The 25,742-nt window shown below is 38.9% G+C and overlaps 1 protein-coding gene across 6 annotated transcripts in view; it reads left to right on the top strand.

The window, feature by feature from the left end:
* The window catches only part of LOC143038679 (abl interactor 2-like), a 31,555-nt gene extending 8,846 nt beyond the window's left edge, over window positions 1-22,709 (top strand). For 2 of the 6 annotated variants that reach the window (XM_076208217.1, XM_076208218.1), the window contains exons 5-10: window positions 7,666-7,898; window positions 11,830-12,148; window positions 12,320-12,358; window positions 18,298-18,393; window positions 19,328-19,471; window positions 21,045-22,709. In XM_076208217.1, coding sequence (XP_076064332.1) covers window positions 7,666-7,898; window positions 11,830-12,148; window positions 12,320-12,358; window positions 18,298-18,393; window positions 19,328-19,471; window positions 21,045-21,208 — 995 coding nt within the window. In that variant the 3' untranslated portion in view covers window positions 21,209-22,709. The remainder of the gene's footprint in view (window positions 1-7,665; window positions 7,899-11,829; window positions 12,149-12,319; window positions 12,359-18,297; window positions 18,394-19,327; window positions 19,472-21,044) is intronic. The other 4 variants (XM_076208219.1, XM_076208220.1, XM_076208222.1 and 1 more) reach the window with 4 other exon arrangements.
* Window positions 22,710-25,742: the final 3,033 nt, after the last annotated feature.

Genomic DNA, 25,742 nt, shown 5'->3' with positions numbered 1-25,742 from the left:
AATGAGTGAAGAAAGACTAGTAAAAGAGGTATGGAAGGCAGATGTGGAGGGAGTGAACATGAGGGGACATCCTAGGATGAGGTGGATGGATGGGGTGAAGGGGGCTTTGGGGAAGAGGGGAACGTCTGTTGAGGAAGGATGGGAGAGGACAGAAGACAGGGGTGAATGGAGAATGGTTGTATATAGAAGATGTTGTGATGCATGAGGTGGAATGGGCGGGGGGATGGGGGGTGAGGTAGTATGTGTGAGCAAAATTTGACGCAGCCCGAAGGGATTTCTCCCCGTCTTCTCCTTTTATGCATGGGGGGACGGAGAGGGGGGGTTGCCGATTTAATGAAGTGGCCTTGCTGTGGATGTGCTGTGTCTGGTGACACTGCTTCTGACCCAGGGCAGTGGACAAGGTGCAGGGATGACCCGTCATCCAGGAGGTGCTAAGATAAGAGGGAGGGTGGAGGGGTGTGGAGTGTATTCAGGGATGAAATGGGTGGGAATGAATTTATGCCTTTTCCTTTTTGGCTCCCTTGTAAAGGGGGAAAAAGCCTTGGTATATGTATGTATGTATTTACCCAGTTGTAATATACGGGAGCGGACCTATACTTGTGGTGACCCGTCTTTGTATCTCTCCGCATCAAGTTTTATCTTAAGATCTTATATAGTGTTAGCACATACTGTTTTGTTGTCTAATTTGTTCCATGTATTTATCGCTCTGTGTGGGAAACTGTTCCTTTTCAAGTTTTTTCTATAACTATCCTTTTTCATTTTTTTCCGTGTCCTCTTGTTTTACCGTTTTCCCACACTAATAGGTCGTTCCTGTCTAAAACTTCCATTCCTTTCATTATTCTGTAGATAGTTAGCAAATCTCCTCTTTCTCTTCTTTGTTCCAGAGTTGGTAGGTTCAATTTGGATAGTCTTTGCTCATATGTTAGTTCGGCGAGTGTCGGTGCTAATTTGGTTGTCGCTCTTTGTAATCTTTCTAGTTTCTTAATATTCTTTTTGGTACTGGGTGTCCAAAGTGATGCTGCGTACTCAAGTTTTGGTCTTATTAGTGTAGTTAGTATTTTCCTTATCATTTCTTCGTCCATATAAGTAAATGCCACTTAGATTGCTCTCAATAAGTTGTAGGTTTCTCCGAACATCTTATTTATATGCTTATCTGGTTTCATGTCCTTTCCAATCATCACTCCAAGATCTTTTTCATAGTTTTTTTTTTTCCCCAATTCTGTAATCTTTTGATATTCTGTTTCTACTCTTTCCAAATTCCATTATACTACATTTCTTATTATTGAATTTTACTGCCCACTTTTGAGTCCAATTCCATATTGTGTCCAGATTTTGTTGCAATGAGTTGCAGTCCTCTTCTGTTTTTACCTTCTTAAGTAATTTTGCATCATCTGCAAAAAAATTTATATAGCACTCCACGCCTTCATTCATGTCATTAATGTATACAGCGAACATGATCGGGGCCAGTACTGATCCTTGCGGGACACCGCTTTTTACTTCTTCCCAGTTGGAGAATTTTTCTCTAATTACAACTCTCATTTTCCTCCCAATCAGGAAGTCTTTCATCCATTCCAATAATTTTCCTCTGATGCCACCTTTTGACTCTATCTTATTTATTAGTTTCCTATGAGGTACCTTATCGAATGCCTTTTGCAGGTCCAGAAAAGTACAGTCTGCCCATCCATCTCTTTCTTGTATTATGTATACTAATCTTGAGTAAAAGCAGATCAGATTTGTTGTACAGGATCTCCCTTGTCTAAATCCAAATTGATTTGGGTTCAGTATAGATTTTTCTTCCAGGTATTTAACCCATCTGTTTTTGATCACTCTTTCACAAATTTTTGCTATTGTGCTTGTTAGTGAGACCGGTCTGTAGTTAGATGGATCTTCCTTATCACCTCCCTTATAAATTGGTACAATGTTTGCTTTTTTCCAGTCCAATGGTACTTTTCCTTCTTTAAGTGAGGATTTAATTATATCATATATTTTGTCAGTTAATTCTTCCATGCATTCTTTCAGTATCCAGTTTGCTATTCCGTCTGAGCCATGTGATTTTCTGACATCCAGGGTTTTAATTTGATCACTGATTTCTTTTTGTGTTACGTTTATTTCTTTCATTGCTGGGGATAATTCTCTCTCTCTAACTTCACTGTTAGGTGAGTTTTCTATTGATCTGAAGTGGTTCATTATTTCAGCCATTTCCAGTTCTTCTGTAAATTCCTTTTTATCTTGGCGCAGTTTTTCTATTTCTTGTTTGTTTTTCAGTTTTCCATCTACATATTTGTAAAATAGTTTGGGTTTTTCTTTACATGTGTGTGTGTATATATATATATATATATATATATATATATATATATATACATATATGTATTTACCTAGTTGTACCTAGTTGTATTTTACGGGAAGGGGAGCTATGCTCGTGAGGTCCCGTCTTCATATCTCATTTTATCTAAACTATTTTTAAATTCATGTATTGTTTTTGCACACACCACTTTCTCATCTAACTTGTTCCAACTGTCTATTGCTCTGTGAGGAAAGCTGTTCTTTTTCAAATCTCTTCTATAGTTGTCTTTTTTTATTTTCTTTCCGTGTCCTCTTGTATTTCTGTCATCCCATTTTATCAGATTCTCTCTATCAGTAATTTCTATGCCTTTCATGATTCTGTAAATAGCTATCAAATCTCCTCTCTCTCTTCTTTGCTCTAGTGTCTGTAGTTTAAGTTTTTGTAGTCTCTCTTCATATGATAGTTTTGAGAGTGTTGGTGCCAGTTTAGTAATTGCTCTTTGTATTCTTTCAAGTTTTTTTATACATTTTTTTGTACTTGGTGACCATATCGTTGCTGCATATTCCAATCTTGGTCTTATCAGGGTGACTAGGATTTTCCTCACCATTTCTTCATCCAGGTATGTAAATGCCACTTTGATTGTTCTTATTAAATTATAAGTTTCTCCAAAAATCTTATTTATATGTTTCTCAGGTGACATATTATTCATAACAATGACTCCCAGGTCCCTCTCATTTTCTACTCTTTTTATTCCTTCTTCTCCCAAATCATATGATCCTGTTATTCTGTTTTTGCTTTTTCCAAATTCCATTATACTACACTTTTTTGTATTGAACTCCATCTCCCACTTCCTACTCCATTCTTGTACTTTATTTAGATCTCTCTGTAGTGATTCACAATCTTCTTCAGTTTTCACTCTTTTCAGTAATTTTGCATCATCTGCAAAGAAGCTCATATAGCTTTCAATTCCTTCATCCATATCATTAATATATATAGCAAACATTATTGGGGCCAGAACTGTTCCCTGCGGGACACCGCTTATTACTTCATTCCATTTTGAGTGCTGATCTCTTATCACTACTCGCATTTTTCTTTCTTGCAAAAAGTCTTCCATCCAATTTAGCAATTTACCTTGTATTCCTCCTTCATATTCTAATTTCTTAAGCAACTTCTTATGTGGTACTTTGTCAAAAGCTTTTTTTAGGTCTAGAAATGCACAATCAGCCCATCCATCTCTTTCTTGTATTATATCTATTAGCCTTGAATAGAAACATATTAAATTGGTGACGCATGATCGTCCTTGTCTGAATCCAAATTGCCTTGGATTTAGTACGTTGTTTTTTTCCAAGTATTTTACCCATCTACTTTTGATAATTCTTTCACATATTTTTGCTATTGTACTTGTTAGAGAGACTGGTCTATAGTTGGTAGGTTCTTCTTTATTTCCTCCTTTATATATAGGTACTATATTTGCTTTTTTCCAATCTTCTGGAACTTTTCCTTCTTTTAAGGAACTGCTTATTATGCTATGTATTTTGTCTGCCAGTTCATTCCTACATTCTTTCAGAATCCAGTTTGCTATTTCATCTGGCCCATGCGATTTTCTGACATCAAAATTACCCAAGTGTGTCAATATTTCATTCTTCGTTACTTCTATTTCTTCCATAGGGGGGACTTTTTCCTTCCACTCAATCTCTTCAGGTTGTATATTTTCCCTTGTAAACACTGATTTAAAATGTTTGTTCATAATTTCTGCCATTTCCATTTCCTCAGTGTATTCAACTCCCCCTTGTCTTAATTTCTCCAAGTCTTGTTTGTTTTTCAGTTTATTGTTTACAAATCTGTAGAATAGTTTTGGTTGATCTTTACACTTTTCTATAACATCTTTTTCATATTTTCTTTTTTCCTCTCTGCACTTTTGTACATATTCATTTCTATAACCAGTATATATTTTCCATTTTTCAGGTCTTCTGTCTTTTTTCCATCCGGTCCAGGCTTTGTCTCTTTTGTCTTTTAACTCCCTACAACTTTTGTTGTACCAGCATTTTACATATTCTTTTTCTTGTTTTTGTCTTGGGACATACTTTTCCACTCCTTCTTTGTAAATTTTTGTCAAAATATTCCATTTCTCTTCCACTGATGTTTCTTCTTTGTATATTTCTTCCCAGTTTTCTTGTTGGAAGAATTCTCTTATTTTATCAAAGTTTGTTTTTTCATACATCATTCTTCCTTTTCTATATTGTTCATTTCTTTTCATATATTTTTCTTCATTAAGTTCCAGTTCAATCAATATGTGGTCACTTTTACCTATTGGTGTTTTATATTCAATCTTGTCCACTATTCTAGGTTCAGATGTAATTATTAAGTCTAGCCTCGATGGTTCTTCTTCATTTCTATACCTAGTGTTCTCTTGTATCCATTGTGTCATTGAATGGTCAGTAATCATCTCAAGTAGAGCATTTCCCCATGAGTCATCACCACTCTTTACTGTCATTTCTTCCCAGCAGATTTCTTTGCAATTAAAGTCGCCCATCATAACTATTCTTCCTCCGTCTTCCATTATTTTAGTTAATGCTATCTTTGTGTCCTCTAACATACTTTTATGTTCATTCTCCTCCCATGAGGCTGTTTTCGGAGGCACATAGTTGATCACAAATTTTCTGCTCTTCTTATCTCGGTCTTCCACTTCTATCATAATCATCTCTACTGTATTCTTTCCATATATGACACCTTTCACGTTTATATCCTTCTTAGTCAGGAACATAACTCCACCCCCTTGTTTTTTCTCTCTGTTTCTAATCCAATAATTGTATGTATCATGTCCTACACTGTTGGGTGGTAGTGGGCCTTTTAATTTTGTTTCTACAATTCCCATTATGTCCGGTTCTTTTTCTTTCAAATAATCATTCAGTTCATTCAATCCTGTTATCAATCCATCTATATTTGTGTAAGACACTCTTAGTTTTCTGCCACTTCCATTGTGTTCTCTGTTTCCCTTATGTTTTTCTTTAGTATGTCGAACTGCTTTATTTTCATGTTCACTACTCTCCAATAGAATCTCTCTTTCTCTGACTCCGTTCTTTCCTCGTTTTTTGCCTTAGCTTCAATTCTTTTCTGCTTTTCTGCCTCTCTTTCCTCCTTATTCATTTCTCTTTTTATCCATACCTTTTTATATTGATCATTTGTTGCTAGTTTCCCTGTCTTGGATAGAATTTTCTCTGCCGTTGTTTGTGACCTGAATTTAATCTTAATTGGTCTGGTCTTATCTGTACTATATTTTCCGAGTCTGAATTTTTCCTCAATTTCCTTTATAATTTCTGGTTCATCTTCCTGGACTAATTTTAATAAACTGCTTACCCTTTCATTTTCCTCCTTGATTCTTGCGGTTCTATCTGGGTTATGTTTCTCTTCCATTCCTAATATAATTATACATTTCTTTTTGTCAGCTAATTCTCTTACTATATTCTCCTTCTGTCTCATCACTTTAATAACTGAGTCTTCATTATGTTCTTTCAATTGCTGTTTGACTATGTCAGTGAATGAAACCTTATTCCCTTCTTGAGTTATTCTCCAATTTTTAGCTTCTGTAGCTATTTTCTCACTGTTTTCATTACTATTCTTCTTCAATTTCTCATTCTCCTCCTTTACATTTCCTAACTGTCTTTTTAGTTCCTCTACTTCTTCAGTTAAGTTTCTGTTAGCCTTCTCTAGTTGTTCCAATCTTTCAATTCTTTGGAGAATGGAGCCTACATTACCTAACTTACGTTCCAAGTCCTCGATCACCTTATCAACTCTCTCCTCTAGTCTTATCAGTCTGGGGGGGGTTGTGTCCCCCCCACCCTCTTTAAATCCCTGGAACATATTCTCGTCACTTTCTACTGTATTTCTCCTCTCTATACTTCTAATCTTTACATTTTTATTTGCCATTTCGTCATCCGGTGGTCGTTTCATGTTGACCTTCCGCCCGTCTGCCTGGGCCAAGTCCTCCACATCCTCATTACCTTCCATTTCCCCAGTAATCCCTCCCCCTCTCCTCTTTCCTTACTTTCCCACTACCTCACGAGCAATTCCCCCCCCCTGCAAATACAAAAAGGCACTTCTCTTTGCGTTGGTATCCTCAATCTGCACTTTTCTTCAGAGCGTTCGTCAAGCCGTCCGTTCGTTGAAAGTGTGTGTGTGTGTGTATAAAGAGAGTTGTCAATCAGAAGGTGAGGAAATGGTTTCTAAGAAAATAAGAAGGCAGTATTGCAAAGTAAGCACTACAAGGAAACTTAGAATAGCATATATTAATATGTTGGTAGTTCACTATTGGCTAGGTTGGAGATAAATGACTACTCAAGGATGCCTGATATGTCTAGTAAAGACTAAATTCCTAAAAAAAAAAAATTGATGTACAATTGGGGAACAATAAGTACACCTCATGGAGAAGAAACAGATGAGATAAATAGGGTGGAGGAGTAATGTTTGTGGTGAGAAGTGACATAAAGGTGGAAGAAGCAAATCTGAGTGAAGGCAGGGCTGAAGCAATTCACCCAAAGATCAGCACTAAAGGACACAATAAAAGAGGCTTCATGGTGGCATATACCCATAACCCCCCCCCCCCCCCCCCCCCAAGACAGGAGCTTGGGATGAAACAGAATATCAAGAGATGTTAATGGATACAGCTCTTTTCCTAAAGAAAAATATTGAAAAAGTAGTAACATAGTCCTTATTGGAGATTTCAATTGTGGTAAGGTCAACTGGGAGGATTGGGAAGCAAGCAGCAAAGCAGATTCCTGGGGAAATACCCTGTTGACTATAGCATTGGAGAACATAATGACCCAGTAGGTAAAGGAAGTGATATGGGTAAGAGGAGATGACACTCCTACAAGATTAGATCTATTACTAACCAAAGAGCCAGACATCATCAGCTCCTTGAACTACCTTTGCCCAGTAGGAAAAAGTGACCATTTGACAATTGAATTTCAGTCGGAGAATGAGGAAATAGAGCCAAGGAATGGATCACACAGGCAAGGGAGACTCAATTTTAAGAAAACAGATTACTTAGGGTTGAAAAAATTCTGTGAAGAAATACAGTTTTCCATGTAGATATATATGTGGAATACCTCAGAAGGTGATTACCCGAAGCTCAAGTAATACACGACTTCAAATTTAAATATAATTGGAAATCAAAAATATAGGTTAAGTTGGAACCTTACATGAATTTGAGTCTAGGTATGTAAGAAAATAAGAGAATAGAAGACTGGACCTAACGAGCATTGCTCCTTTCCTGTATACTACAATTAGGTAAATACACACGTAAACATGTATCTCTGGGATATGTCTGTAATAAAACGGCTTAATTACAAATAATTCTTAACAGTATTGTCACTCTTGTACAGTGTTGGATGACATTGGACATGGAGTACGTTGTACTTCAAGCAGCACGCCACGGTCTCGTCGGTCAGGCAGTAGTGTTGGTATGCCACCTCCCAGTCACCACCACCCACCTACCTCTGCAGGGCCTGCTCCTACTACTAAGCCACCCACACCCCCACAGGCCAATAGGTCTGTTAGTAGCCTGTCACGGGGTTCAAGGGAATATCGGACTTTGCCAGCTGTTGCTCCACCACAGGTATGAGCTCTGCTTTTTATGTGTTGTGGGGGGAAGTGGAAGGAACTGATGAGCCATGCACAGTAATTGCCTATAATTTCATGAACGTATGGATTGGAGGTGTTCTTATTGCCAAAGCATAAGATAGAGGTATGAATTATATACGAGATTTCAATGCACTTCAATTTAATGATTTTATCTACAGATTTATCTACATATCTACAGAGTTATCTACACACAAAAACAAGATGGGATAGTACTAGGCATACTACTCTCTATAGCTCCCAAAGGGGATATTCCTAAAAAAAAAACAAATGCATAAGAGGGTGTGGGAGGAATTTTCCAGCCAGAACCCTAAGGTTTGGGTCTTTTAATGTGTGTGGATGTGGTACAGGTAATAGGCAGTATGTTTATGAGAAGAAAGATGGATGTGTTGGCATTAGGTGAAACAAAGTTGAAAGAGCGGGGTGAGTTTGAGATTGGGAGTGTAGTTGGGAGGATGTCAGGAGTGAAGAGAGGACAAGGGAGAGAAGGGTTGGCTATATTAGTAAGTGAAGATATAGGTAAGTGGTAGAGTGGAAGGTTTCTTCTCATACAAGAACACATTCACCATAAGCCGACCACTGAACATTAAAAACATAAGAAACAAGAAGTCTGCAAGAGGCTGGCTGTAAACCTACATTTGACCATCTATCATCATTATCCATGAATTTATCTAACCTTATCATAAAACTATCTATTGTCTCAGCACTCGGCACAATCTTGCTGAAGCACTCACCACAAATTTACAACTATGTAAATAAAACTACTTTAGGTAAATACACACAATGAAGCAGTGTGTCCCCCACATACTGGCGGCACATATTGTTTACATCAATCACTTGTTAAGTGTAGTTGGGAAGGTTTATGGGAGGATCTTGATTGAGAGGATTAAGAGAGGAACAGAAGGAGTAATTGGTGAGAAACAGTGTGGATTTAGGGCAGGTAGAGGTTGTGTAGATCAGATCTTTGTGGTAAGACAGATATGTGAGAAAGCCATAGGAAAGGAGAAGGATGTTTTTTGGGCTTTTATGGATCTGGAAAAGGCTTATGATAAGGTAGACAGAAAGGCACTGTGGGAGGTTATGCAGATATACAGGATAGGAGGAAAGCTTCTGGGAGCTGTCATGAGTTTTTATGAGAGTAGTAGAGCTTGTGTCAGGATTGGAAATGGAGAGAGTGAGTGGTTCGAAGTAAAGGTGGGACTTCGTCAAGGATGCGTTATGTCGCCCTGTCTGTTCAACTTATACATGGATGGGGTGGTGCGAGAGGTTTGCAAGGGTTTGGAGATGGTTAAAGAAAATGGAGAAAAGTGGGAGGTGAGCCAGCTGTTGTTTGCGGACGACACTGCGCTTGTGGCAGGATCGGAGGAGGGATTGAGGAAGTTGGTGGCAGAGTTTGGGAGAGTATATGATAGAAGAAAGCTAAAGATAAATGTGGGTAAAAGTAAGGTGATGAGATGTACAAGGGGTGAAAGTGGCAGTAGACTGGAAGTGAGCATTAAGGGAGAGCGACTGGAGGAAGTGGATAGTTTTAGATACTTGGGTGCAAATGTAGCAGGAAAAGGTGGAGTGAAGGTGGAGGTAGAATGTAGATTGAGAGAAGCGAGTAAATGCCTTTGTGGATTAAAGAGTGTAATGAGGAATAGACATTTGGGAATGGATGCTAAGAGGAGACTGTATGAAGGAGTGATTGTGCCAACAGCACTGTATGGGGCAGAAACATGGAACATAAGAGAAGAAGAGAGAAGGAGTTTGAATTTGTTTGAGATGAGGTGTCTGAGAAGTATGATGGGGGTTACTAGGCTAGATAGAGTGAGAAATGAGGAGGAGAACAGGGGTAGAAAAGGAGCTGGGAGATAGGGTTGATGAAAGAATATTAGGATGGTTTGGACACATGGAAAGAATGAGTGAAGAAAGACTAGTAAAAGAGGTATGGAAGGCAGATGTGGAGGGAGTGAACATGAGGGGACATCCTAGGATGAGGTGGATGGATGGGGTGAAAGGGGCTTTGGGGAAGAGGGGAATATCTGTTGAGGAAGGACGGGAGAGGACAGAAGACGGGTGAATGGAGAATGGTTGTATATGGATGATGTTGTGATTGCATGAGGTGGAATGGGCGGGGGGATGGGGGATGAGGTAGTATGTGTGAGCAAAATTTGACGCAGCCTGAAGGGATTTCTCCCCGTCCTCTCCTTTTATGCAATGGGGGGACGGAGAGGGGGTGTCGCCGATTTAATGAAGCGACCTTGCTGTGGATGTGCTGTGTCTTGCGATTCTGCTTCTGACCCAGGGCAGTGGACAAGGTGCAGGGATGACCCGTCATCCAGGAGGTGCTCAGATAAGAGGGAGGGTGGAGGGGTGTGGAGTGTATTTAGGGATGGAATGGGTGGAAATGATTTTATGCATTTCCCTTTTTGGCTACCTCCCTTGTAAGGGGCGAAAGAGCCTTGGTGTATGTATGTATGTACTTGTCCAAATTTGTTTGTATGTCAATGACATACTAGTTAGTGGTTAGTAAATATACTATGCATCTTTCATTGTCTGAGGGTGGTTTTATTTTCATAAAAATGAATTAAATTTTTTGTTAGATAGGCATGTAAAAATATAAAACAATCAAAGAAATTTTATTCATCCTCAAATCCCAAGAAGTTGTCACTGCTGGATTCATGTAAAAGCTCTAAATTTTCATCTGTAGAGTCATCACTACTGTCACTCATGTACAAGAAATGATCCTCACTACTATCCATGTCATTACTTATACCAGACTTTTTGAAAGACTTTACAACTTCAGTTCATCATATAAAAGGCTGAATTAAATAGCTACATAAGCTAACATGACTCATCATACAAATCCAAGTCCCTATCAGTCAAGCCAATTAGGTGACCCTCCAAGCTCACCTGAGCCTTACATTACAGCATTTGTCTTGAAAGATGCACAAATATTTTTCGGGAAAAAATGTGCATCTTGTAAGTCGTAAAATATGGTAATTTACTCGTACAATACACAAACTGAGTATGGGCACTCAGTATTCATACATAGTTTTTTAATATACAAGCAGTGGTGAAAACAGTAGTAAATATATCAGTCATATGATGACTTGAAGTTGGCAATGGAAGACGCAGGTGTCCTTTCGTGCTCAGCCAAATGACTGCATGTGAGGTCCAACACAATAGGAGGTCCTGCAGGAGTTTTTGGAGAGGTCATGATATAGTGTCCTGTAGCTAAAATGCATGCATGCACACGCTGGACATCCAAGGGATTGAATATTTAATTCAATCATCTTGCAACAGGTGGCTAGGGGATGAGGGAGTATGTGTGACTGATATTTTGATGCAGTCCAAAGAGATTTCTCCCTGTCTTCTTTTCTGCACGAAGGGATGGAGAGGGGGATCGCCGATTAAATAAAGCTACCTTGCAGTGGATGTGCCGCATCTCACTGCATTGCTTCTGACCCAGGGCAATAGGTGAGATGCAGGGATGACCCGTCATCCAGGAGGAGCCAAGAGGGAGGGAGGGGTAAATGGGAGTGGAGTATGTGGATTTATGCTTTTGACTTTGGCTACTTCCCTTGTAAGGTAGAAAAAGCCCTTGGTATATGGATGTATCTACAGACTTTTGACATCATTCATCATAATAAATTGAGATATCTTGATTGATTGATTTATTCATTTATTTATTTTGACAAAGCATAGGTAGGGAATGCCCTTTTCCCCTTCCACTTTTGGAACTATCTTACAGTTGGCATGTGTGTTGTTTCAGTCCAGATGTCCATATACATGTTAAAAGTATTGTGTCTATATACCAAAATGATTTTTTGCCCTTATAAGGGAGGTAGCTAACCCTGCTATTATAATTATTATTATTCTCCTGTAGATAATAATTGTTATAACTCATTATTGTCATCCAACAGGTACCAAGCAACTATGCACCAAATTACCCTATAGGACATCCACGGCGTAATGATCGGAGTAGTGGTTATAGCACTTTACCGCATCCATCAGCTGCTCATGTGGCACATCCTGGGCACAATGGACCAGCTGCTCCTGTTGGAGGAAGCAGTGGAGGTAGCAGTAGCAGCAGTGGTGGAGGAAGTAGTTCCGGACCCCAAGTGGGAATGGTTCACCCGATGTCTCACGGTGCTCCTCAGGCTCCGTACAACCCACCACCACCCCCTCCAAATGCACACGAAACCCCACAGTATGCAGCCAATCAGACTCTGGGCATGCCACGTAAGTCATTTAGGTGCTTTCTCCTTTGTAATGAGGGTATTACGTTTATTTTGGTAAAAAAGGAAATTGATAGCATAAGGTTTCCTAGACATGTTTTCTACATTTTCTCATTATTATCTATAGATGTATACACATGTTTTCTTTATCAACATAATGTTTCCATTTCAATAGGAATATATGCCAATCTTCCCACTGTTTCTCACTATGCCAGTAAGTAACAGGGTTTAAAGAATAACCAATAATTTGGATTGCATGTGAAGTTAACATCGTGTGATAAGTAACTGTGTGATAAAAAAAATTGGAAGTTGATTAATGGATAACTTCTGTGATAATTTTTTTTTTATGCGCTGGTGTGTGTGAATAACTCGGGTTATTTAAATGATTTTAAGGTTTGTGATTGGGTAAATTTTTAGTATTTTAATTTGAGGTAAGTAGGAAGGAAATGGTGATGGAGGTGGGTCACCAATTAAGTGAAGCAGTCTTGCTGTGGATTTACTAGATCTTGCTGCATTGCTCCTGACCTAGGGCAGTTGGTGGGATACAGAGATGATCCTTCATCCACAAGGAGCTAAGATGGAGAGGGAAAAAAGGGTGGTGGATAGGACTGGGTATGTGCCTTTTGACTTGGCTGCCTCCCTTACAAGAAGGAAGGAAGCCCATATATAGATGGATAGATAGGAAGGAAAAGTGGAAAATAGGAATGCTCATAGAATTGTCAAGGAGAGAAGTGCTGAAGCAAAAAGATGTTAGAAGGAACAGATCAAACAGCTTTTGAAAGTGCAGTGTCATTGAAAGGTTGTACTGAACAGACTGAGGAAGATGGAGGTTAACTTCACTATTTGGCAAACATTTTTCCTCAAAAATGGATTTTTCCACTTTGTCTGCTCCATTCAGTCCCATGAATTTCAGTACAAATAAATGCAAAATATTGGAAATGGGTAAAAGTAAGAAATGTCATCACTTAAAACACCTGTTCATCCCCTTAATGCCTTCACTTCCATGAGTATATGTCTGTCTTCACCTATTACTTTTCCTCTCTATCTGCCCCCATCCCACTTTTTACTTCCAGCTGTAAAACAAGGGTTTTTTTCCCCTATAAGGGAGGTAGACAAATCTAAAGGCATGCACCCATTCCACTCCTATCCACCACCACACTTGTTTCCCTCTTATCTTAGCTCCTCATGGATGATGGGTCATCCCTGTCTCCTGCCTACTGCCCAGTTCAGAAGCAATGCAGCAAGACACAGCACATCCACAGCAAGGCTGTAGATCCATTGTTAACTTACTTCCAAAAAATCTTATTGTTTTTAAATTTCTCTGTCAAATCCTTTTTCCACTATACATCTGCTCCTATCCTGGCCTCCACTTTGCATTTTGCTTCCTCTCTATTCTTCTGTACCTCTCATGTGCTTCCCTAACTCTACTCTGCAGCCAATCCTCATAAGCTTGCTGATTTTCTTGTAACACTGCCTTTAACTCTTTATCTCACCATTCGTTGCCACTCCTGTTCCCTCCCATCCTCCACCATCCCACATACAAACTTTGTGAACTTTAGCACTTCTGACTTGAAACATACCCATTCATCCTCTTTTATACTTCATTTTGTATCTGTCTGTATACCGAGGGCTTCTCCCCCCTTATAAGGGAGGTAGCCAAGTCAAAGGCACACGTACCCACTCCCACCCATTCCACTTCCATCCACCACCACCACCCTCGTTTCTCTCTTGTCTTTGCTCCTCATGAATAAAGGGTCATCCCTGTCTCCTGTCCAACGCCCAGGTTAGAAGCAATGCAGTAAGACACAGTACATCCACAGCAGGGCCACTTCACTCACACAGCAACCCTCCCTCCTTGTCCCCTTACATGAAAAATAAATAAGATTGGGGGGGGGGGGAAGCCCTTTGGGTTGCATCAGAATATGATCCATATACAACCATTCTCCACTCACATCTATTCCATGCCTTCTTCCTTGCTCAACAAACATTCCCCTCTCTCTTTCTCAAAGCCCCTTTCACCCTATCTGTCCATCTCATTTTTTGTCATCCCCTCAAGTGTATAAGAGGGAAACAATGGGTAGTGGATAGGAGTGGAATGGATGGGAGTGGGTGTGTGTCTTGACTGGCTACTTCCCTTATAAAGGGGAAGAAGCCCTTGGTGTGCATATATTTACCTAGTATTTTACGGGACGAGAGCTATGCTTGTAGTGACCCATTTTCATATCTCTCCACATCCAGTTTATTCTTAAAATCGTGTATAGTTTTGGCATTGTGTGTGTGTGTGTGTGTGTGTGTGTGTGTGTGTGTGTGTATATATATATATATATATATATATATATATATATACATACATACATATATATATATATATATATATATATATATATACATACATACATATACAGTCGAACCTCGAAAGCCCCGACTAATTGGGGGGAAGGGTGGTCCGCTCATGCCAAACATCCGGTCATTGAAAATATCGCCCTAACACCTGTAGATTTTCATAGCGGTAATGTATGATATGGCATAGAAACACATAAGAATAATACTCTAACACTGTAATAATAATGCTATAATACTAATAATTCTGTAATAATAACTGTAATACAGGCATGTAAATGTACTGTATATACAGTGTACTGTACTGTATTTTTTATTACGTACACTGTAAATATCGGAAGGTATGCACGCGGGACAGTGGTGGCGGCCAGGGTTGCCGCGTTTTCTACACTGCCGTGTAGAATGGGAGTGTTGCCATACCGGGGCATACATTTTTCTCGGGCGTGTGCAGACTTTCATAGCAAGATATACTTGTCAAACTTTGACAAAATGGTGGTTCTAGTTTTTTATTCTTGAATGTATATAAGGCCCCCATGCCCTAACATATTCAGTAAGATATAATTTTTTTTTTTATCTTTTTTTTTTATCGCTAAAAGAAAGCTGAAACTTGCGTAGAATTTTTTTCTACATGGTAAAAATGTGTCTTTTGGGGGTATAATATTTTATAAGTAACACATACATACATACATATACCAAGGCTTTTTCCCCCTTCCAAGGGAGGTAGCCACAAAAGGAAAGGCATAAAAACACCCATTTCATCCCTAAATACACTCCACACCCCTCCCACCCTTCCTCTCATCTGAGCACCTCCTGGATGACGGGTCATCCCTGAACCCTGCCCACCGCCCTGGGTCAGAAGCAGTGTCGCAAGACACAGTACATCCACAGCAAGGCCGCTTCATTTAATCGGCGACCCCCCCTCTCCGTCCCCCTTTGCATATAAGGAGAGGACGGGGAGAAATCCCTTCGGGCTGCGTCAAAATTTACTCACACATACTACCCCACCCCCCGCCTATTCCTCCTCATGTCGTCACAACATCATCCATATACAACCATTCTCCACTCACCTCTGTCTTCCGTCCTCTCCCTTCCTTCCTCAACAGACATTCCCCTCTTCCCCAAAGCCCCCTTCACCCCATCCATCCACCTCATCCTAGGACGTCCCCTCATGTTCACTCCCTCCACATCTGCCTTCCATACCTCTTTTACTAGTCTTTCGTCACTCATTCTTTCCATGTGTCCAAACCATCCTAATATTCTTTCATCAACCCTCTCTCCCAAATCCTTTTTCACCCCTGTTCTCCTCCTCACCTCCTCATTTCTCACTCTATCTAGCCTAGTAACCCCCACCATACTTCTCAGACACCTCATCTCAAACACATTCAAACTCCTTCTCTCTTCTTCTCTTATGTTCCACGTTTCTGCCCCATACAGTGCTGTTGGCACAATCACTCCATCATACAGTCTCCTCTTCGCATCCATTCCCAAATGTCTATTTCTCATTACACTCTTTAAACCACCAAGGCATTTACTCGCTTCTCTCAATCTACATTCTACCTCCACCTTCACTCCACCTTTTCCTGCTACACTTGCACCCAAGTATCTAAAAACTATCCACTTCCTCCAGTCGCTCTCCCTTAATGTTCACTTCCAGTCTACTGCCACTTTCACCCCTTGTACATCTCATCACCTTACTTTTACCCACATTTATCTTTAGCTTTCTTCTATCACATACTCTCCCAAACTCTGCCACCAGCTTCCTCAATCCCTCCTCTGACCCTGCCACAAGCGCAGTGTCGTCCGCAAACAACAGCTGGCTCACCTCCCACTTTTCTCCATTTTCTTTAACCATCTCCAATCCCTGACTCACTACCCTAGCATTCACCTCTCGCACCACCCCATCCATGTATAAGTTGAACAGCCAGGGCGACATAACGCATCCTTGACGAAGTCCCACCTTTACTTCAAACCACTCACTCTCTCCATTTCCAATCCTAACACATGCTCTACTACTCACATAAAAACTCTTGACAGCTCCCAAAAGCTTTCCTCCTATCCCATAAATCTGCATAACCTCCCACAGTGCCTTTCTGTCTACCCTATCATAAGCCTTTTCCAGATCCATAAAAGCCCAAAAAATATCCTTCCCCTTTCCTATAGCTTTCTCACATATCTGTCTTACCACAAAGATCTGATCTACACAACCTCTACCTGTCCTAAATCCACACTGTTCCTCACCAATTACTCCTTCTGTTCCTCTCCTAATCCTCTCAATTAAGATTCTCCCATAAGCCTTCCCTACTACACTCAACAGGCTAATCCCTCTGAAATTACTACATTCACACTTGTCCCCTTTTCCCTTGTAAAGAGGAACTATAAATGTGAAGGAGGATAGGGAAGGAAAGATAGCTGCAGTGGGAAATACGAAGAAAATGAGAGTGATGAGTGAGGAGAACGGAGGAGAAATAAGGAAGGATGAGGTGAAGGCAGTTGTAAAGATGATGAAAGCAGGTAAGGCACCTGGTCTGGATGGATGTCATGCAGAATGTCTGAAAAAGGGAGGTTCAGTGATGGTGGACTGGTTGGTGAGATTATTTAATGTTTGCTGGAGAGAGGGTAAAGTACCGGAGGACTGGAGTAGTGCCTGTATAAGTAACACAATTACCAATAAAAGTCGTATTTTTATGTTATTTGATATCTAGTTCTATGATTTTTAAACAAAAGTTTGAGTTTTTGAATGTTTTGAACAGCCTGCTGATATGTAGAAAAAATTCCTCATGTCCTTGTGCAGTTGCCACATGCCGCTATTTTATTACGTTTTGGTACAAAATTCTACGAAATGGCAGCCCTGGTGGCGGCTTGACTGGGCCGGGTTTGAGTACACGTGTACGGCCGTCGCTGCCACCTACCGGACAAATAGGGAACTTTGCTTGAAAAGTCCGCCCTTTGTTCATTTCGACCGGTCATATGAGGGTCCGGGCATTTGGGGTCCGGGCATTCGGGGTCCGGGCTTTCGAGGTTCGACTGTATATATATACACACACACACATACATACACACATACATACATACATACATACATACATACTTACATGTACCAAGGGCTTTTTCCCCCTTACAAGGGAGGGCTAAAGTCAAAAGGCATAATTCCACTCCACCCATTTCATCCCCACATACTCCATTCCCATTCACCACCCTTCCCTCCCTCCCTCTTTTCTTGGCTCCACAAGGAGCTAAGATAAGAGGGAAACAAGGTTGGGGGAGATAGGAGTGGGTGTGTGCCTTTTGACTTGACTACCTCCCTTGTAAGTGGGAAGAAGATATATAAGCACACACATACACTTACACACTCATTCAAACACATAGATATATCCTCACATCTCTCACTTTCATCATATAACTTTGTTCATAAAGGTTGTATGATAGAAATCCATTCAACCTGATACTGACACCCCATCATTTTAAAGACCTCTTTTTTGATCAAACAAATGGTCAGCAGATGAATCATCCATGTAATCATGAGGGAGGTTGTTAAAATCATGGGGTGGAATAATCACAACTGTTAGTGAGATTTGAAATATAGCATTAAGTCCAGGTAATTGTTCTTTTACCCATCTTTGCTATGCATAGTCATGCAATTAGCTATTATTAACTAATTCATGTTTTTCTCCCTTAGTCTTGAAACATCATAGCGACTTCAAATTAAGAAATTAAAATAAATAGTTGTAAGCTACAGTAATAACATGAAATCAGACTGGGTATTTAAGAGAAAGGCAAAAAACAAAATTGTTAATCCTGTTCATGGTGCTGCAGGCTACCCAACTGTCATTCGTCCTGCTCTCACCCTCCCCAAGAACCTGACTAACAAGAACATGGCAATCAATCGCACAGTCCATGAAGTGGTTATAGGTGAAGTGCAAGAGCATGAAGTTCTTCTTGTCTTGCATGCCCCCTTGCACCTACAGTGACTTTAAGGCTTCTGACGCTGTCACCTGTTTTATATGTTCTTTTTTGTTTTTGTTATTCTTTGTAGTGAGATTACTATTATGTTCTGTAATCAGGTACAAATTGATTTTCAAATTTTGTTTGTTTTTTGTTTTTTGTTCTTTTTCCATAACAGGAGATATATTACACAACAGAATAGATGCTTTGATGACAAAAGTGCTTTGTCTATGTTATGTAGATATTATGTAGAATGAGAATCTTGTTTGTGTCATTAGGCTTTGTGTCTGGATAAAGATACTGGCATGAAATTTCTCTGGTCATCAATCTTTGATATTGAATATATATTTATATATATTACATGTCTTTATCATACATGCCAGTTTATACAATCTAATGAATGGTGCTCTCTGCTTAGATATTGTCTGTCTTCACAGATGGAGGTCAAGCATCCTGTAGTAACTATCATTTTGTATTCATATTTCTTTGTTAAAGCAAATTTTTCATACCTTTCAGATGTAGGTCACCTTTCATAAAGCCCAGCCAATCCCTGTTACTATAGATTTTATGTTTGTGTAATATGCTTCACCGTAACCTATAGAATATGAAATTCATATTACTGTTTGCCTGAAAATAACACTGTATATATTTATTGTTCGTTATGTATATGTTGATTTTTTTTTTTTACTTATTTTGCTTAAGTCTTCTTTATCTGAATTAGTATACTTTCACTGGTACATTGAGAATGTATTTCATTTCTGTTAGCTTGTTTACCTATACTAGTGGGATGATATGTAATGAAACTTTAGATCTTTATTTTAACTACTAAGTCTTGTACAATAATGAAATAGGCTTTCTTGCCAAATATTTATTGCTACAATGAATCTATTTCCTTTGAAAGCGCCACCATCACCTGCATCCTCTGGAGTTGTTAGCGAGCTGGACTACAGCCGCTCATCAGGAGCCTCCTCACCTCCTCTTCCCCCTCCTCCTCCTCAGGATAATGAACCACAAACTCTAGTGCCAGCCACTTACTTGGAGAAAGGTATGAAATGAGTTTAAGATGGGAAAGATGGATTGGGTGAAAAGTTACAATATTTTGTCAGCAATAGCCGGTGCTTCTATCCTTGAAGAATGTTGCACTGTGGAGGTAGTTATGTAGGTAGTAAAAGGAGAGATTTAAGAAGGGTAGCAAAACTGGGGTGATTTGGACACATGGTAAGAATGAATGATGAAAGATTAGCAAAAGAGGTGTGGAAGGCAAAGGAATGACTCTTGAACAAGTAAGGGAGAAGGCAGGAAATAGGTATGAATGGAGAGTGGCTGTGTACGGATGATACTCACACAGCCCAAAGAGATTTCTCCCATCTTCTATATTTTCCAAATGAGGGGACAGAGTGAGGGGATATGTTAAATAAGTGAAATGGCCTTGCTGTGGATGTACTGTGTCTTGCTGCATTGCTTTTGACCCAGGCAGACAGAGAGGACCCACCATCCACAAGGAGCTAAGATGAAAGGGAAAAAAGGGTGGTGGATGGGAGTGGAATGGGTGTGTGCCTTTGATTTGGCTACCTCCCATATAAGGGGGAAGAAGCTCTTGGTCTATAGATTGATAGCAAAACAGGGTGGAGGTGTGTTGAAGTTAAAAATGACCAGCATTCTTTTTTTAGTGGAGATTAGTCTCAAAACATTAAAAAAAAAGAGTATATATATATAATTGGCATTCACTGTTTTTCCATTTAGTTTGTTCCAAACATGAATCACTCCCTGTGGTAAGCTATTCTTTTTCAAATCTCTTCTGTAACTGTCCTTCTTTAGTTTCTTTTTGTGTCCTCTTGTTTCTCTTCTCTCCCATTTAATAAGTCATCTCTATCAAGAATTTCCATCCCTTTCATAATTCTGTAAATGGTCAACAAATCATCTCTTTCTCTTCTCTGTTCCAGTGTTGATAGATGTAATTTCTCCATTTTTTTTCTTTCTTTCTTTCTTTCTTTCTTCCTCTTCTCTGTTCCAGTGTTGATAAATGTAATTTCTCTATTTTTTTTTTTTTTTATTATTATTATTTTTCTTTTTCTTTTTCTTTTTTTGCTAAGGTCCCATAGTGTTGCAGCATACTCTAGTTTAGGTCTTATTGGTGTAACCACTATTTTCTTTACCATTTCTTCATCCATGTAGTCAAAGGCCACTTTCATTGACCTTAATAAGTTAAAAGTCTCTCCAAATAATTTATTGACATGTTTATCAGTTGTCAAGTCACTTGATATAATCATATAATCACTCCCAGGTCCCTTTCTGAATCGACTTTTTTAACTGTCTTGTTTCCAATTTTATATTGACCTGATATTCTATTTTTGCTTATTCCAAATTCCATTACACTACATTTCTTAATGTTAAAGTTCATTTCACACCTCTGACTCCATTCCCATATTTTGTCCAGGTCCTCTTGTAGCGATCTGCAATCTTCTGTGCTTACTCTCTCGAGTAATTTGGCATCGTCAGCAAAGAAGTTCATGTAACACTTCACTCCCTCATTATATATATATATACACACACACACAAACATGTCTATGTGCATGAAATTTTACACAATTTTCTCAGTAATGCCTTTCTATTTCCAGTTATTGCTGTATACGACTACACTGCAGACAAAGAAGATGAACTGAGTTTTGCAGAGAATGCTGTTATCTATGTTTTGAAGAAGAATGACGATGGATGGTGGGAGGGTGTCATGAATGGTGTAACAGGTCTCTTCCCTGGTAACTATGTGGAACCTCTCATGTAGGTACGGGAGTTTTTGTATTTCGTGGGGAAGATCTAAGTCTACAGATGTGTCGGGAATCGCAAGTATCATGTTTATTCATAACAATTGTATTATCTTTGGCATACAGCGAATTATATTTGTATGAAGAGGGCCTATCAAACACTAGTATTATATATTTGTAATTATTTCCATATTGCTTCTAATGTTTATTAGCCAGAGTTTCATTTATATTAACACTTTAGAAATTGATCATAACTTGAAGCATCTTTGAGTTGATACTCAAGTCTTTTGGTGATGCAAGAGAGCTGATTAGATGTGATCTCTGGATTGCCACACAGTACCCAAAGAGATCAAAAACTTACTATTTATTGAGTCAACAATGGTGCTTAGTTGTGTAAGGAAGCTTTTTCAACAAATTCTGGTTGCTTTTGCACAAAAGACAACATTGCAGTGATAGAGAAATGAAATGTAGTCATTCTGTAAATATACATCAGTATAAGCAGTTAAAACAAAGATCATTTGACTGTGAAGGGGTTTGCTTCAGTAGAATGACACTTTGGCAACAGCCAGGATAAAATAGAACTCAGTTTGAGGAAAAGGGGGAATTTCATATTGTAAAAACCTCCCAAAATCACTCTTAAGTTAAAATTACAGACAACCCATACTCAGATATACTTAACAGTTTCAACTTGTATGATCAGGGTGCAAAGACTGTGTGGGATGAGGAGAATTGGTGGGAACAGAATAGTGAAGGTATGAACAGGACAGTTTCATCTCACTTGTGTTTATCTTAATGCTGAGGATGACCACACCCCACCTGCCTCTTTGGTGCTTGTCTTACTATACCACACATTTTACTCAAACGTCATATCTTCCCAACCGCTTACAACAACCTCCGACTTTCACATCTCCTGCCTTACTCATTGACTGCATTGTACCTCATGTTAGGAGAATTGGCACAAGTACCTCTATTTTCCCCCTAGACTTTGCACCAAGAGGCAAGCCTCTTTCCCTAAAATATCATTACCTTATAAGATGCACACCTTCTAACAATATTTAGTTCATTAAAATCATGTCCCCATGTATACCCTCACCTACTGACCCAGTCCTCCCCACTTTACATTATGAACCCAAAACAGTATTCAGTAATGGTATGATATTATCCATAAGGACAGAAATTCTAGTGAATAATCATTGACAAGATACAATAAAATCCATATATATTTATGATATAAATTAAATCTATGGTCAGTAGAAAAAACTATGGGGTTACTGGAAAAAATACAGTTGGACTTGACATATATAGGTAAGGTAGATTGGCCGTAAGAATTGACCTTTGAGGTTTCACCATGTATACATTTTTTCTTTCTTTTCAGTTTTGTCTTTCCACACAAGCTAGAAGTAACCTATTTGCCATGAGGGCAGGCTACTCAGCCTAAGAAACAAAAAGAAGGGCAGGATGGGGTCATTGTTCTCTCTCTCAATATATGTGTGTGTGTGTGTGTGTATATATATATATATATATATATATATATATATATATATATAAAAACACATATATATATATATATATAAATATATATATATTTATATATATATAATATTATATTACCTTGTTACCCTCACATTTAGTGAAGGAAGGGAAAATAGAATACCAAATAGAGAAATAAGGAAGTTGGAGGGAAGGATATAGATGAGGGTATTGTAGAAGACCAGCTGTAGGCACCTATATGAAGATCATTTTCCAGCTCATCAACACCCTGGTCCCCACTTTGAGGTATGTCCCAGAGGGGCTAGCACACAGCCTGTAAACAAACCCAAAAATCTATTTCTCTATTAACTTCATTTATTTTTTTCACCACTCTTCCACACAAACAGAGCTGACAGCCATCAGTTGCTTCCATTCCACTTTTAATAGCAAATGACACAGAAACAGCACTACATTTATGTAATGCAAATAACATTCAAACATCTTTCCCAAAAGAGATTTATGAGAGGACCCAGGGACTGTCATTTGCTGCAATGATGATATTTCCGGTTAGATATATTCACTTTAAAGCAACACTTGATTGATTAACAAGATTCAGACATCAACAACCTACCACTTACACCTTTCTTTCTTTCCCCATAGTTAAAGTGGGAAAGAAGGAAAGGAACATGAGAGTGAAAAGGGTAAGAATGCTATTCCTCCATGTTTAGCCATCTTGCATTGCAGGTAATGGCTGATGGGGTGAGGGATGGAGGGGAAGGGGGGACAAGCCCATCTCTTTCTTCCTTTTTGTTTCAAGAAGCTGAGAAACTGATCCCTTGATAAGGATAGGTTGATGAGAGACCAAAATTTGAATAAAAATTGTGTATATTTGCTAAATATAGATGAATTTGAAGCTAGGTTTGATAATTGGAGTGTAAGAAACAGGGCTCCATAAACAATGCTCCTTTCATGTATACTACAATTAGGTTAATACATGCATATGTAATACATATATACATAAATCCACCAAAAGGCCTTTCCCTTTCCTTTGTAAAAGGTATGGCCAAGTCAAAGCATACAAATAAATATAGTTGTGTAAATTTAATTGCAGTGCAATGTTCAAGAGTAAAAAGTTCATTTCTAGAATGCATACATACTTGAGAATGTATATATTATTTTGTATATGGGGTAGTATTCTTGTATCTTTGTTAGATTACAGAAGTTGTTTTCTCTATTGGAATATGTTGAGCAAATCATAGATTGTTTAATTGAAAGCAAAAATTCTTAAAGGACCATTATAGTTTGATCTGTTGATCCATCACTGTACTGTTCAGATTAATTTAGTGAATCATTACCTGCTTTGATAATGTTAGCTGTAATTGGTTTTCTAAAGCTCATGAAATGTATGTGGCAACCCATGTGCATAGATGAAATGTACTTTTTTCATATCAATGTATGCATTTTATTTAGGATGTTGACAGTATTATGATATCCTTCATTTATTTCAAAAAGTGGGAATCTTCACTTTAATAATCAGAAGAGTGCAGTGAGAAAATGTATCTAGTGATTCAGTTTATGAAATGTCTTCAGGGAACATTCTCATTATTTTATATGGAATCCTGCAAAGCATTTGTTAACCATGATTTACATAGTGCTGTAGGAGTAACCTTTCAAATATGTTCCTAGAGAGACTGCAGAGAAGTGTTGTAGGTGAAGCCTTAGATGGAAGCCCTGGAGATATATAGAAAACCTTACAGAGGAGCAAAGTATATTTCAAACAAAAAATCCCACAGTCCTCAGAAAGACACTGTAGAGTTGTTTAATAAATGTTTTTGCATAGAGATAGTACAGATGTCCCCACAGAAAAGTCCATGGGGGAGTACCAAGACCAAAAAAGCAGTGCATGAATACTTTCATGAAACATATAATTAACAAGAACAGGTATGTCTTGAAATCCACACAGATTACTATTATAGATATTGATGTGAAACTGTGTGAGCATTCCAGAAAATGTTAAGATTGAAAACTGTGCTGCGGAAAATAGCAAATAGTAAATGGAATCATGCAGAGCTTGAAAACAGGATGGAACAGTGCTATAAATAATTGCATAACTGTTGCACTAGGTAGTCATCATGATCATGTTGACATTAAACCACATAACAATTCTGTATATACTGCCCCTCAAACAGTTTGCTTTTGTAACACACCCATGAAGACAGTGGAGGAAATTCACTTGCAGAAACCACATAGGACATCAACCATCAACTCCCCCCCATAGAGGAGCTCTTCACTGAATTACATAAACTTGGCTTGAGGGGGTTTTCATCTTAAGTGATATTTTGTATGATAGGGTAACTACATTAGATTTCTCATACACATAGTCACTTACAACCATGTGAGCTCATGGCAATAAGGTTCTTGTATTGTTTGCTTGATACCTATAAATACCATTGGATACAGGATGTATTGAATTATATGAAATATTGGTGTCAGGTCACAGGATTACTCGAGGTGCGTTATAATGGATTGCAACCTCCCAAGATACACATGCATGTGGCATTCTCATAGACCTGTGCAAACTCGCTATGCTGCAAGGACTTCCAAAAATAAGAGCTAGTAGACCAAAACTGTTACTCTTTATTACCTTCTGACCCAGGGCGGTGGGCAGGGTGCAGGGATGACCCGTCATCCAGGAGGTGCTCAGATGAGTGGGAGGGGTGTGGAGTGTATTTAGGGATGAAATGGGTGGGAGTGTTTCTATGCCTTTCCCTTTTTGGCTACCTCCCTTGTAAGGGGGAAAAAGCCTTGGTATATGTATGTATGTATGTACCTTCATTATGAAGAAATATGATGCAATAACTAATATGCCTAAAAATTTTTACTTGGTTTAGCCCACTATTTGTGGATTTGATGGTCTTGTTCTTATTTCAAATTACCTCCCTCCCCCCCCCCCTTCTCCAATTATTTAGACAATACCCTCTCTGTGAGGTGGTTAGACATTGAGTACCTGTGTTGGAGCCCAGTGACTTGAATTGCTGTCTGTTGACCTCATCTCCAAATGCTGGCACCCTAATCCACTTGACC

This window comes from Oratosquilla oratoria, chromosome 24, assembly GCF_046742065.1.
Source record: "Oratosquilla oratoria isolate Oo_2021 chromosome 24, ASM4674206v1, whole genome shotgun sequence".
Taxonomy (NCBI): Eukaryota; Metazoa; Arthropoda; class Malacostraca; order Stomatopoda; family Squillidae; genus Oratosquilla; species Oratosquilla oratoria.
This window is presented reverse-complemented; position numbering and strand designations above follow the sequence as displayed.